The sequence below is a fragment of the Theropithecus gelada genome, chromosome 3 (genome assembly GCF_003255815.1).
Source record: "Theropithecus gelada isolate Dixy chromosome 3, Tgel_1.0, whole genome shotgun sequence".
NCBI classification, from domain to species: domain Eukaryota; kingdom Metazoa; phylum Chordata; class Mammalia; order Primates; family Cercopithecidae; genus Theropithecus; species Theropithecus gelada.
The window spans coordinates 52227714-52243212 of record NC_037670.1 but is presented as its reverse complement, the minus strand read 5'-3'; the positions used below and the strand labels follow the sequence as shown (position 1 = coordinate 52243212).

The following is a 15499-nucleotide window of genomic DNA, read 5'->3' as shown; positions in this document are numbered from 1 at the left end:
CTCCACCTCTCGGGTTCAAGCAATTCTGCCTCGGCCTCCCTAGTAGCTGGGATTACAGGCACCTGCCACCATGCCCAGCTAGTATTTTGCATTTTTAGTAGAAACGGGGTTTCACCATGTTAGCCAGGCTGGTCGTGAACTCCTGACCTCAGGTGATCCGCCCACCTCGGCCTCCCAGAGTGCTGAGATTACAGGCATGAGCCACCACGCCAAAAAAAAAAAAAAAAGCTGCTTCCTGAAACTTGGGCTGACCAGACCTGAAGACCTTTCTAGAAGGAAGAGCTGGGAGCCCTGTGAAGCTCCAGGGAAAGACATGCAGACCCCGGCCTGGGCTCTTCTGCTGTGGTTGAGGCGACTTGCCCTCACTGCACCTCTTGGTGGATCCTGGGATGAGAATGGGAGGATTAGAAAGCTAGAGGCAGAAGCCTCCACCACCACATCCCTGTCACGATGGAAGAAAACCTGAAATCTGCGTTTAAAAAAAAAATACCAACCTTCTAGCTGATGGAAAAAGTTGGCAAAGGTACTTTCAAACACCTGGGCATGTGTTTCGAAGCATTGCTGCATTTATCCGTTTGCAGGGTATTTCATAAAATAGATGGCCCCACAACTAGAAATGCATTTTAAATTGATCGCTGCGTCGATTCTAAGTGTATTTCCTGCGTGTCTTATAAATGCAGAAGGCAGCGGCGGGTGCCTGGTGTGTGTCCCGCTGCCTGCTGACTCTCAAAGGAAGCTTGTGATGCGGCCAGGGCCAGCTCTGGGCCCTGGAGATAACTTCATTTGAGCTGCAGGTAGTGACCCGAGTGATCACGCTGCATTCCCTTGGTAAATCACTCTGCTGTAGTTCTGATTTGCATTCTCTGAGCTAATGCTTGACTTTAAAATATGGTCCAGACTGGGCTGGGATCCAGGTTGCCTTCTTTCCTCCAATCTCCTTCTCACTGCTCCTCAGCCCCAGTCTTTCTTGCCACTTCTTTCTTCTTCCAATGAGTCTGGGGGCCGTTTTCACCATCTTTCTTCCGAGTTTCTCTTTCCCTGCCTCTTTTTCTCAGCTCTGAACCTCCTGTATTTGTCATGTGTGGCATATTCTTACTTACCATTTTTCGTTCCCCGAATCTTCTCATAGTCAAAGTTTCTTCCATTTTTTTGCCTTCTGCATCTAGGAATGCTTTTTGAATCTAGTGAGTGAGTCAGTGAGTGAGTGAGCAAATGAATGAATGAGTAAATGAATTAATGAATGAGCAGATGAGTGAGTGGATGAGTGAGTGAATGAATGAGTAGATGAGTGATTGAGTGAATGGATGAGTGTGTGGATTAATGAGTAAATGATTGAGTGAATAAATGAATGAGTGAGTGAATATGTGAGAGAGTGAGAGAATGAGTGAGTGAGGGATGAATGAGTGAGCGAATGGATGAATGAATGCATGAGTGAGTGCAAGAGTGAGTGAATCAGCGAATGGATAAGTGAGTGAATGAATGAGTGGATGAGTGAGTGAGTGAATGAGTGAGTGAATGAGTGAATGCATGAGTGAATGAGTGGATGAGTGAGTGAATGAATGAGAGTGAGTGAATGGATGAGTGAGTGGATGAGTGAGTGAGTGAGTGAATGGGTGAGTGAATGCATGAGTGAGTCAGTGGATAAGTGAGTAGATGCGTGAGTGAATGGACGAGTGAGTGAGTGGGTGAATGAGTGAGTGAGTGAATGAGTGAGTGAGTGAGTGAGTGAATGGATGAGTGAGTCAGTGAGTGAATGGATGAATGAGTGAATGGATGAATGAGTGAATGGATGTGTGAGTGAATGAGTGAGTGGATGAGCGAGTAAATGAGTTAGTGAGTGAGTGAATGAGTGGATGAGTGAGTGAATGAGTGAGTAAATGTGCAAGCAAGTGGATGTGTGAGTGGATGAATGAGTGGGTGAATGAGTGCATGGGTGAGTGAGCGAGTGGATGAGTAAATGAATGAGTGAGTGAGTGGATGGGTGAGTGAGTAAATGAATGAGTGAATGAATGAGGGAACTAGTGAGTGGGAGTGAATGCGCGAGTCAGAATGTGTAAGTGAGTGAGTGAGTGGGACCCCTCGCAGTCTCTCTGGAATATCCTCATTACCATGCTTTGCAGACTTACCCGGGGTTGACATCCAAAGGCATCCGGCTCGGCCTGGCCTAACCCTGTCGCAGGCTCCTTGGGGGTTCTAGTGCCAGCCGAGTGAGATGAGAAGATAATGAGGAAGATTTAAGGTCTGACTGTGACTCCCACAGACTCTTCCACCTCTGGTTCTTGGCCACTCTCCGAGTGGGACTCATTTGATGATCCTGGTGACCTTTTCTATAAAACTCAAGGGCCCAACTCTCATTGAGAAGATTCTCGGGGCGCTGGACCCACCCCACACATTCACATGCCAGCCCCAAGGGCTCCCAGGGGCAGGGTTTTGCTTGCTAATGGCCAAGTCTGCGGCAGTGCCTGTCCCGTGTCTGATTTTGCGCCTTCCAAACTGTCTCTTGAATTCCCAAAACCAAAGAGTAACACAATTTCCTCCCACCTCTCCTCCTCCCGAATTTAATGGATGCACAAAAACACAGGCTCTGTATCCCACCTTGCCGTTGCTTTTGTGTCAAGTCTCCTCGCTAAACGCTGGAAGAAGACTTGTTTATTCAGTCACTCTACAAAGGAGGGCCAGGCGCCGTGCTGGAAAGGCGCCGATGGGTACACATGAGGCCTCCTCCAGGGAATTCACAACAGGTGTAGGAACCAGCAAGGGCAAAAGAGGGTAAGAAGCACAAACTGGGCCCAGAAGGCTGCCTCATGCCTGAAATCCCAGCACTTTGGGAGGCCGAGGCAGGAGGATTCCTTGAAGCCAGGAGTTCAAGACCAGCCTGGGCAACATAGGGAGACCTCCATCTCTTAAAAAACAAAGTTATCCAGGGGTGGTGGTGTGCCCCTGTAATACCAGTGCTCTGGGAGGCGATGCTGGGAGGATCACTTGAGCCCAGGAGTTGGAGGCTGCAGTGAGCTATGATCATGCCACTGCACTCCAGCCTGGATGACAGAGCAAGACCCCATCTGTAAAAACAATTAAAAATTTAAAAAAGACGTGGTACAGAATTTTGTTCTGTGCCCAGCACACAGGTGACATGAAGGGAGGGTCTTCACTCTGCTGGAGCAGTTAGACGAAACTGCAGAGTGGCCGTCCGGGCCCATCACAGCACTTAAGCTCACTGCATTCTTCTTGGTGGACTGATACTGAATGTAATTCTGTGACCACGGAATGTTTTTATCATAAAATTTCAGAGCACTCAATTCAGCAAATATTTATTAAAAACCCACTCCACACTGGATAGCATGGCCCAAACAAGTCATGACACTGACATGGAGAACCCGAAGAGGGACAATGGGCTCCCCAAGTTGCTTCCAACCCAGACAATAAAATGACAGCCAGGACACTGAAGAACACAGCAATGAAACAAATTCCATCCAGTGCACAGGTGAAGCCAAGAGCCCATCCTTGAAAGCACAGCGTGGTCTTGAATTGGAATCAGCTGGTGGTCGCAACTGCTTATCAGTCTCCTGTGGGGAAGGCAGATTTGCTGACCAGGCTTCAAAGGCAACAGCAGGAGAGAAGCGTATTTCATTATCAAGGCCAGGGTTTCCCCCAGCCAGTCCTATAGCAAGCCTGACTTGACAGGAGTCCAAGAGGGTGACCTCACTCCGGGATTTGGGTCTGGCTGAGTGGTCCCGTCATGGTTCCTGGTGGCCATCAGAGCTGTCAATCAGCCCTGTGCACAGACCTGAAATCCAGATGGGGCCAATGCTCATAAAAAGTGGACGTGATGAATTGATGTGCATTTCAGAACAATTTAAATCTGTCACTCCTAATTGGGCTTCTATCAAAAGCTTTTCTGCAGTGATGTTAGAAAAAAGGAGACCCAGGAAGCAGTGTCCTTTGGGAATACAAGGGGTGTGTGCCCTTCCACATTTCATGGTCTTGGTACAGATCTGAAGCCACTGCAGAATAAGCATGGATTTATTCCGGGGGGCTGGGGGATGATGTGTGGTGGTGCCCTTGGTCTCTGGGTTCAGGGCACGCGAGCCCCTTCTAACTTCCTACTGATGCTCTCGCCTTTCCTAAAAAGCTATCAAGATGAGACATTTTCATCTTCAGGAACCATTGGCCCTTTGCCTGAGTCAGCTAAAAATGATGTTGCCCCTTGGGGAGCTTCAGGTGTGAATATTAGAGGCAGGCTGGTGCCCAAGGGGATGCTTGGGGTGATGGGCAGTGCTCTGGATTGAGGGGCTAGGCCTTGCCGGGGACGGTGACCGGGAAGCTCGGCTGTGACGTGACATAGGGAGGAGGTTGGGTGTATACGGAAGAGTGAGAGCTGATGCGGGGGGAGATGCAGCCCAGGGGATAAGGCAGAGGCTGGAGAAGTGACGGCATTGACTGCACAGTGAGGGGCGTTCTGGGGATTCAAAGTGCCACAGCAGGCAGGTGAGATAAATCGTCCTGCCTACACGCTGAAAGCTGGGAATGGCTAAACCAATGGCTGAGGGTGTCGTCCCTGAGTTACAATTTCCTGGGTGATCCTTATCTCCTCGTGGTACTGCTCACCCCTCAGAGCCGCACCATTTGTGTCTGTCTGCCGCAGCACTTTAGACATGGATGGTATTAAATACTTAGTTCTTGTTGACCACTTGCCAACTCTGGTTTTGTCTCTAGGAGAAAGGAATGGGAAGGAATAGATCGATAAGAGAGTTGCTCTGATTTCAGTGCTCAGAGATCTGTGGCCAGGACCAATATGACTTAGAAAGTGTGGGTTGTGTGTGGCACTTGTATCTGTTAGGACTGTTCGCAGCTGCAAATAATAGAAACAGAATCAGATTTTCTGCCTGCTAGGGATTTTACTCTTCTCATGGACCAAGAACTCAAAGGTTAGCTGTCCAGAGCTGCCATCAATGACCTGAGGTTCTTGTAGCATCCTAGTCAGTCATCCTTAGAGCATGGCCTTATCTTCATGGTCACAAAATAGCTGCTATGCCTCCAGGCATCACACCCACATTCCAGGTAGGAAGAGAAGAACAAGTAAAGGGCTCTTCTCATCTGAAATCTGCCTCCTTTTAAAGAGCCTTCCTGTATGTCTCATCCAGAAACTTCCACCTACATCTCACTGGCCAGAGTGGTGTCAAATAGCCACCTAGCTGCAAGGGATGCTGGAAATACAGGTTTTTGGATGGGTACAGTAATGCCCCCAGACAAAATTGGTGATCTGTTAATAAGTAAGAGAGAAAGGCTATTGGGCCAGCAGCTGGCAGTGTCTGCCACACCACAGCAAATTTAAAATAATTGCTACTTTCAAAATATGTACCAGTGAAGCTCTGCTGATTGTTCAACACATGTTAATTGATGGGAAATAATATCATCTCAGAATTTTGGTTGAATGAGCTGAGATAGACAGAGGTTAAAAAGTTAACTGGGATACCAGGGAATCATCTTGCAGGGGGAATTTTCTAGCTGCTTCTGCAAGTGCCCTCTTTGTAGGAATGAAGGGGATGGGGCAGGTGGTACATGAAGGGATGATTCTGGCTCTTTTCCATCAAGCTTTCATTTCAGGGCTGTAAACACTGAGTATAGCTGGAGTCCGGGCATGTATCCATGTCTCCTCAGTCCTTTCTCATGGGCAGTAGATCGTCCTTTTAAATAATCTCTTTCCCTTTTTTTGCTAGAAGCCCTTTCAATTAAGTGGAGGTTTCATTGGAATAATTAAACCCTGCATATCAAGCCATTCACTCCAATCATGCAGGCAAATCAATTAACCAGAGATGCATTTATCTAACTGACTGTTTATCTCCTCCTGGTTCCAGAGCTTTTGCACTGGGGCAGCTCTTGGCAAAAAGAGGTTTCTGCCCCCCCAAAGACAGCTCATTTCCAGAGGACTCCCTGGGTTTGAAGCAATGGGAATCTTAATGTTTATTTTATTCAATATTTGATATTTATTTGTATTTATCCACTCTACAAATATATATATTGAACACCTACTAAGAGTATAGCTCCATGCTAAGTTCTCCTGGGGATACAGAGATGAGACAGACATGTGGCAAGTTGCTGGAACTCTCTGTGAGTGCCTCAGTTTCCTCTTCTATAAAATGAGGAGGGTAGGAGTATTTATCTCATAGTGTTGTTTTGTGTATTTAATGAGATAATCCACATGGAGCATTTAGCACAATATCTGGCAAATAGCAACTCCATATGCCTTTTCAGAGGCAGCTATTCGAGTATAAGTTCCAGCAAAATGACGGCTTAAATTAATAAAGAGGCTGGGCATGGTGGCTCACATCTGTAATTCCAGAGCATAGTGAGGCCCTGTCTCTCCACACACACACACACACACACACACACACACACACACACACAGTAATAAAGAGGAAGATTTGGAGCTCGGGAAGCAAGGAATATAATTGGTTCGATTAGATGCTATGCTTAATAAACGTTAGCTGGGATGATTGCTAGTTTAATTAAGATCAGATGATGTGGAGTTCAGGGAGGCTGAGTAGGAATCTCTGCTCTTCCACTTATTGGCTGTGAAATCTCACTCCATTATTGAACGCTCTGATCCTACCTTCTCATCCATAAAATGGGAGTAATAAAACCACCTAATTGAGCTTCTGTGAAGATTAATCAAGGTGATATCCATGAAGAGCCAGGTACACAGTCAGCAGTTTCAGTTTAGGAAGGGGTGAGCTGACTCACAAGCATTGCAAAAGATGGAACGTGGTGTGTGTGCAAAGACTGAAGATAACTATTTTGTTCTTCATACTTAAATGCATTATCCATATTTCCAATGACTGACATGTGTTTTGTTTTTTTTTTTAGTTAGTTTTATTTTTTATCAAAGTAATGCATGAGTCATGCAAAGGAGCAAAATACACCAGGCATGGTGGCTCATGTCCGTAATTCCAGCACTTTGGGAGGCCAAGGCAGGTGGATCGCTTGAGTCCAGGAATTCAAGACCAGACTGGGCAACATGACAAAACCCCATCTCTATTATATTTTTTAATTAAAAAATTAAAAATAAGAAAGTAAAATAGGCTTGTAAGAAAAACATCGCTCCTCAACCCAGCCATCATCATCCCTTAGTCCTGATACCCAGAGGCAGTCACTTCAAACTCTTCTTCAGGCCAAGCACAGTGGCTCACACCTATAATCCCAGCACTTTGGGAGGCCCAGGCAGGTGAATCACTTAAGGTCAGGAGTTTGAGACCAGCCTGGCCAACATAGTGAAACCCCATCTCTACTAAATATACAAAAATTAGCCAGACATGGAGCATACCTGTAATCCCAGCTACTCGGGAGGCTGAGGCAGGAGAATCGCTTGAACCTGGGAGGTGGAGGTTGCAGTGAGCCGAAATCGTGCCACTGTACTCCATCCTGGGCGACAGAGTGAGTAAGACTCCATCTCAAAAAAAAAAAAACTAGACAAAAAAACAAAACAAACAAACAAAACCACCTCTTTTTCACCTTGTTTTCTTCTGTTATTTCTTCTGTTCTTTTTCACTAGGTCTAAATAATGTTTGCCTTGCTATTTGTTGATATATTAGTTTTAAGACATTATCGATTGACATACTGATGAGAATTTAGCTCTCTTTTACTAACAACCCATTCAAAGCACTTCCCCTTCCTCCATTCTCTCATTACATTAGGTCACAATCTGTTGCGTTGATTTATCTGTGGTGGTTATATTATTATAACTAGGTAAATATTGTTCATGTTAAGGCAAGTTGTGTGCTATGATGTTCTTTCTTGTCTGCACTTTTGTTTTTTCCTGGAGTTAATATTGCCTCTTTTTTTTTTTTCCTTTGCATTTGCTCAGGGTTTCTTTTAAATATACTTATTCTTAATTTTTTCCCATCTGACTCTCAGATCTGTCATTTGCCGAACAATATGATTTCCTGAGTTATCAAATATATCAGAAAATCATTCTGTTTTTCCCCTGGCAACCTCTCCCTTGTGGACCCTCCATGATCCTGTTGCAATCTTGGCTGATCGCTCCTGGCCGCTTTGCTTTCATCCTGGGACTTTCCTTGCTGCCTCCCCAAGTAGATTCCTTGCTTTGTGAGCTCCATACCTTCCTCTTTATTGCTTACTTCCTCTTTTTGCTGCATCATATCCTCTAGTAGCTTCCAATGAAAAGGTGCATAGGAGACAAATATTTGGAGTTCCTGCTTTTCTGAAAATATTTTATTGTATTTTCAGACACAATAGTTTGGGTGGATACAGGATCCTAGGAAAGAAAGTATTTTCCATCAAAAACGTGAAGGCGTTGCCTCATTTTCTCCCAGCTTCCAGTATTTGTATTGAGGAGTTTGATGGTATATTTGCTTCCATTCTTCTTCATGTGACCTGAGGTTTTCTCTCTGGAAGCTTGTAGGGTCTTTTCTTATTCCCTGGTGGCCAGAATTTTTGGAACAATGTGCACTGAGAAGGTTCTTTTCCACTGATTGTACTAATATTCAAAGGGCCTATTGAGTCTGAAGTCTCATGCTCTTAAATTCAGAGAATTCTCTAATATTATTTCTCTGATAATTTCATCCCTTGATTTATATTCTATCCCCAGAAGATATATAACAAGAAGACACAGTCATTGTCATCTCTTTTTAGGATTTCTATTTATTGGATATTAGACCTTCTAAATTGATCTCATTCCCTCCCCTCTTATCTTCCTTCTCTTTAACTTTTTATTTAACTTTTCAGGAAATTTCTCCAACTTTATCTTCCAAGCCTTCCATTGAGTTTAAATTTCTGCTGCCTTATTTTTAATTGCTAATACCTTGTTCTTTGATTGTTCCTCTTCTTAGCACCCTACCATTGCTTTATGGATACAATGCTTCATCTCATCTCTAAATGATTCTTAATTATCAGGTTATGTTTTGAGGGTTTCTTTTGAGACAGGGTCTCACTGTGTTGCTCAGGCTGGAGTGCAGTGGTGCAAACATGGCTCACTGCAGCCTCAATCTCCTGGGGTTGAGCAATCCTCCTGCCTCAGCCTCCTGTGTAGCCGGGACTACAGGTACATATCACCATGCCCAGCTAATTTTTTGATTTTTTTGTAGAGACAGTGTCTCGTTATACTGTCTAAACTGGTCTTGAATCCCTGGGCTCAAGCAATCCTCCCACCTCAGCCTCCCAAAGTACTGGGATTACAGGTGTGAGCCACTGCGCTAGCCAGGTTATGTTTTTTAAAATTTTCTCTTGTTCTGTGCATTGTCTGCTTCTAGCAGGTTCCTTGTGTCCCTGTGACCTTTTTGATCTCTGCCTTTCATGTGGAGACTTTCCTCAACCATCAAGTGATCCTTGTCTATCTATTTATTCTTAAGTGAGAGGCAACAAAAACCAACATTTTCCAGCCAGATACGGTGGCTCATGCCTGCAATCCCAGCATTTTGGGAGGCCAAGGCTATTGGATCACCTGAGGTCAGGAGTTCGAGACCAGCCTGGCCAACATGATGAAACCCCATCTCTACTAAAAATACAAAGATTAGCCGGGCATGGTGGTGCATGCCTGTAATCCCAGCTACTTGGGAGGCTGAGGCAGGAGAATCACTTGAACCGAGGAGGCAGAGGTTGCAGTGAGTGGAGATCGTGTCACTGCACTCCAGCCTGGGCAATGAGAGCAAGACTCCGTCTCAAAAAGGAAAAAAAAAAAAAAAAAAGGAAAAGAAGAAAAACTAGCATTTTGTTTGTCAACTAGCAGGCTTCATTGTGTGGTGAATGGGCATTGGTTGTACTTGGAAAACACCACCATGAGGAATCTACAGTGCACTAAGCAATTGATTCCTCTTTTGAGAAGCAATAGTTGTTCTTTTTAACCTTGAGCCAGTATCTGCCATCTCAGAGCACGGTTTTCACTCTGTCTTAAGCTTATATGTAAAAGTGACATTTCAGGGAGCTTTTGCACATATACTTTCTGGTTACAACCCTTTAAAAAGGTAAACTTAAAAAAATAAAAAGCAATTCTAGATGCTATATAGTAGTAATCAAGGGGAAGTCAGAAAACCTTGGGTCCAAATCCTAACTTTATGCTAAGTATATGAACTTGAACCTCTCTAAGCATTTGTTTTGTTCTGTTTTGTTTTCAGACAGAGATCTCCCTCTGTCACCCAGGTTAGAGTGCAGTGGTACCATCTTGGCTCACTGTAGCCTCGACCTCCCAGGCTTAAGTGATCCTCCTGCCTCAGCCTCCCAAATAGCTGGGACCACAGGTGCGTGCCACCATGCCCAGCTAATTTTTTGTAAAGATGGGGTTTTGCCATGTTACCCAAGCTGGTCTTGAACTCCTGAGCTCAAGTGATCCGCCCACCTCAGCCTCCCAAAGTGCTGGCATTACAGGCATGACCCACCGTGCCTAGCCCTCTCTAAGCTTTTGTTTTCTTGGTTGTAAGGTGGTGGTGGTGATGATAATACCGCCTACCTCAAAGAGTTCTGGAGGTTCGTCAGTGACGTCTAACAAAGTGTCTGGCACACCCCAGATAGTCTGTAAGCACGAGGGATGATGTTTGGTCAGTTGCATGTTATACCTCTGAGCCAGTCTTGCAAGTGGTCAAGAGATTGACTTTTAATCCTAGAAACCTTCCCTGACCTGAGGACCAAGTTCCCAAATGCTGTCATCAAAATTCTAAGGGCAGAAACAGCCCAGCCTCAGTATTGGTTTTCTTGTGCCTCAGTTTCCCCAACCTACATCGACATAGTGGGTAGGGGGTAGGGGTAGAATAGCAAGGGGAGTTGTTCAAGCCTGTTTCTCCTTTTTTTTTTTTTTTTTTGAGACAGAGTTTTGCTCTTGCAGCCCAGGCTGGAGTGCAATGGCGCGATCTCGGCTCACTGCAACCTCTGCCCCCCGGGTTCAAGCGATTCTCCTGCCTTAACCTCCCAAGTAGTTGGGACTACAGGCATGCGCCACCACGCCCAGCTAATTTTTGTATTTTTAGTAGAGACAGGGTTTCTCCATGTTGGTCAGGCTGGTCTCGATCTCCCGACCTCAGCTGATCTGCCCACCTCGGCCTCCCAAAGTGCTGGGATTACAGGTGTGAGCCACTGCGCCCAGCCCTGTTTCTCCTTTCTTGTAATTAAAACCTTTCTTCTTTTTCTCTTTGAGACATGATCTTGCTCTGTCACCCAGGCTGGAGTACAGTGGCACAATCATGGCTCACTGTAGCCTCAACCTCCTGGGCTCAAGCGATCCTCCCACCTCAGCCTCTTGAGTAGCTGAGACTACAGGTGTACGCCATCAGGCCAGATAATTTTTTGTTTTTTTAAGAGATGGGGTCTCGCTATGTTGCCCCAAGCTGGTCTTGAACTCCTGACCTCAAGCAATCCTCCCACTTCAACTTTTCAAAGTGCTGGGATTATAGGCATGAGCCACCATGCCTGGCCACAATTGAAGCCTTCCTTATAATTTTTTTAAAGCCTTTTTTTTTCTGATGATAAACACATTCTCTTTTTTAAAAAATGCAGACGGTATAATTTCCCTTTGCGTTTGCTGACTGGCCTGTGCACTGCTCTGCTGCCTTTGCAGAGGCCCTTGGTTCTGTGATTCCCTTCCCCACTCAGCCCCGGCCCCCAGCCCTGTCCCAGCCACAGGGCAGGGAGGCCGTGAGGAGACCAGGGAGATGGTGTCCTCCAGAGATGCCTGTCGCCACCACCTCCCTGGGGCTGAGGGCTTCTGACAGTTCACTCCAACCCCAGCCGATGCCCGACAGGAACAGCTTCTGTCAGCCCTGGGAGATCTCATGTCACCTCCGATTAGTCTTCATAGCCAAAACCAAGCAAGTCCCTGACTAAACATCAGCGGCTCAGGGTCCCTGTCACTCCTGAATGCAGCCGTCCTAGAGCAGCAGCCTGAGGCCCGCCGCCCACCAGGTTCCAAGCAGCTTTGGGGACTGGCATAAGGCTCTTTCCACCATACCAGGGTTTGAACCCCACCTTTCCCTCTTACCATGATTGTGCCACAGCACTCCAGCCTGGGCAACAGAGTGAGATCCTGCCCTCCTTTCTCTAGAAGGAGAACTGACCCTTCCCCAAAAAACCCAAACCCCCAGCTGGGCTCCTAGATGGCTGAGTGGGACATTAGCAGTGGCCTCGTCAGTCACCGTAAGGAACACCGCCCTTGGGAAATTACAGCATGTGTGGGCCCCCGCGTGTTCCTGCCCAAATCCACGGCAGGCTGGAGGTTAAAGACATAATTCACAGTGACGGGAACTCTTCGGGGTCTGGGAACAGGGTTTGCTGCTTTTGACCTAATGAATTAGCACTGATTAGAGCGGCTCCAGTCTACAGAGGTTTCCATCAAAGCCTTTTCATCAAAGATCTTCCACACTGGTCATGAGCATGCCCAAGGCCCACCATCTTCCCTCCTCCCCATCCCCACGGCTCTTGGGGCCTGTCTCAGTGGCCTCCCAGGCTGTCCACTCCACGGTGGGACAGAAGCCTTTCTCCCCCTGTAGCCCCTGGTGTGGGGTCCACTCTGCCAATGTCATCGAGGGTGACACACCCCTCAGGACTTCCTGGCCTTTTCCTCCCAAGCAGAGCATCGCTTTGATCCCAGAACGGTTCCCTTTCCCTCCATCCTCTGCCTCCCGCTCCAAGGCTGATTATCTCTTCCTTTTCAGATCCCGAGCACTGCAAGTCCAGATGCAACGGGAGCCTGGCTCGAGGGAAGACAAGATCCGGCCGGAAAGTGTGAAAGTCACACCCCAATGACGGGATAGCAGCCCCTGTGTGTGAGCACCCCTCCATGCCAGGTACTCAGCATCTGTTATCCCCTCTATACCTCTCTACATCATGGAGAGACAGGGTCTTGTTCTGTCACTGGGGCTGGAGTGCAGTGACGTGATCATAACACTCTGTAGCCCTCCACCTCCTTGGCTCAAGTGATCCTCCCATTTTAGCCTCCCAAGTAGCTGGGACCACAGGCACACACAACCAGATGTGGTGAATTCTTAAATTTGTTGTAGAGATAGGGCCTTGCTATGTTGCCCAGACTGGTCTCAAACTCCTGGCCTCAAGCGATCCCCCTGCCTCTGCCTCCCAAAGCACTGAGATTACAGGCAGGAGACACTGTGCCTGGCCGTTCCTTTATATTGGAAAAAAGGCAAGTGAGGGTAACGTAAGACTTGGCGGAGGGGCTCGGGTAGTGAAGGGAGGGAGGGGCAGGGATCAGGCTCTGACACTAGCTGGAGCTTGGGAGACAATCAGAGAAAAGGCTGGCGGGCCCGGGATGCAGTTGTGATAAGATTGTGGGGCTGGCAGAAGGCAAACGTTGCAGGGCCTCAAGATCAAGATCAAGATGTTGAACATGGGCCAGGCATGGTGGCTCACACCTGTAAATCCCAGCACTTTGGGAGGCCGAGGTGGGTGGATAATCTGAGGTTGAGAGTTCGAGACCAGCCTGGCCAACATGGTGAAACCCCGTCTCTACAAAAAATACAAAAATTAGCCAGGCATGGTGGTGGGCATCTGTAATCCCAGCTACTCAGGAGGCTGAGGCAGGAGAATCTCTTGAACCCAGGAGGCCAAGGCTGCAGTGAGCCGAGATGGTGCCACTGCACTCCAGCCTAGGCAAAAGAGCAAGACTCTGTCTCAAAAAAAAAAAAAAAAAAGTTGATCGTGGCTTGGCATGGTGGTCATGCCTGTAATCCCAGCACTTTGGGAGTCCAGGGCGGGAAGATCACTCGAGCCCAGAAGTTTGAGACCAGCCTCAACAACATAGGAAGACCCATCTCTACAAAAACAATTTTTAAAATATTAGCTGGGCATGGTGGTTTTGCCTGTGGTCCCAGCTACTCAGTAGGCGGAGGCAGGAGGATTGCTTGAGCTCAGGAGGCAGAGGCTGCTGTGAGCTGAGATCACGCCACTGCACTCCAGCCTGGACAACAGAGTAAGACCCTATCTCAAAAAATAAAAATAAAAAAAGATTGGAACTTTATCATAACAGCAAGAGGAAGCCACAATAGAGGTCTTGAATGAGTGAGTCAGGACGTGAGGCCACCAGCTCTCATGGAATTCATCCTCCGGTGGGTCACCTCCAGATCCTTTGGTTCCCAGGGAAGGTGAGCAACACAGCCCTTCCTGTGGAGCCTGGCCTGGGGGCCTGGCACTTGCTGTTCAGCCGTTTGCAGAGAGACTCGTATGGCCTAGGACCTGTCTCACACTGGAAGTCAAACCCTGCCGAAGGTTGGGTCCGAGCTGCGGGTTGTGACAAGCTCTGGCTAAGACTTAGGTAGGGACAGGCCATCCAACCTGCAAGGCTGTTAAAGTTCAGAGCCTCAGGGCCTCCAGGAGCATTTCTGAGAAAACTGCCTTCAAAGAAACTGCCCAGAGCTTGACACAGCCGCCGGGTTCGTCCCGGTGATGAGCCTGAGTCAGGCTGAGTTAGAGAGAAGTGCTGGAAGGTAAAATTCATTTCGAATTGTGTCTGAGACATTTTTTTTTCTTTTGAGGCTGGCTACACTCTCCATAGATTTATTTTCCATGAAATATTTCATACATATAAATATGTATACATAATGTGTATCCACGAGACAGAGAACAATGACATGGACACTCGTGTCCCCAGTTGAAGCATAACAATAATTCCTTGTATCACCAATGTCCCCCAGGGCCCTTCCAAGATCACATCTGCCTGGCTGCCCCTCCCCAGGGGAAGCCACCATTCTGATTTTCATCAGTCCCTTGTTTCTTGGTATAGTTTTGCCGTATATCTTTAACAGTAGGGTTTTGTTTTGTATGTTTACCAAAAAAAATGATTTTTGAGACAGGGTTTCGCTCTGTCTCCCAGGCTGGAGTGCAGTGGTATGGCGATAGCTCCCTGCAGCCTCGACCTCTGGGTCTTAAGCAATCCTTCCGTCTCAGCCTTCTGGGTAGCTGGGACTAACTACAAGCACGCAACCCCACACCCAGTTAAGTTTTTATTTTTCTGTAGAGATGAGGTCTTGCTATATCGCCCAGGCTGGCCTCAAACTCCCAGTCTCCATCTCGGCCTTCCAAAGTACTGGGATTTCAGGCATGAGCCATCTCACTCAACCTTGTTTTACATTTTTTTTTTTTTTAATTTTTTAGAGACAGGGTCTCACTGTTTCCCAGGCTGGAATGCAGTGGTACGATCATAGTTAATTGCAGCCTCCACCTCCTAGGCCCAAGAGATCCTCCTGCCTCCCAAGTAGCTGGGACTACAGGCGTGTGCCACCATGCCCGGCTAATTTGTTTTTATTTTTTGTAGAGATGGGGTCTCGCTGTGTTTTCCAGGCTGGTCTCAAACTTCTGGCCTCAAACAATCCTCCCACCTGGGCCTCCCAAAGTGCTGAGATTATAGGCGTGAGCCACTGTGCCTGGCCTGTTTTTGAAGTATTTATAGACAGTTTTATGCCATGCATCTTCTGTGGCTTGCTTTTTCACTCAACATCATGTTCCTGAGGTCCACCTGTGCTAATGCACATGGTCATATTTCTTTCCA

The 15499-nt window shown here is 47.1% G+C and overlaps 1 protein-coding gene across 2 annotated transcripts in view; it reads left to right on the top strand.

The window, feature by feature from the left end:
* CARD11 (caspase recruitment domain family member 11) overlaps nucleotides 1-15499 on the top strand; it is a 144867-nt gene that overhangs the window by 77534 nt on the left and 51834 nt on the right. For both annotated transcript variants that reach the window (XM_025379320.1, XM_025379321.1), the window contains one exon: nucleotides 12657-12788. In XM_025379320.1, the coding sequence (XP_025235105.1) occupies nucleotides 12782-12788 (7 nt within the window). In that variant the 5' untranslated portion in view covers nucleotides 12657-12781. The remainder of the gene's footprint in view (nucleotides 1-12656; nucleotides 12789-15499) is intronic.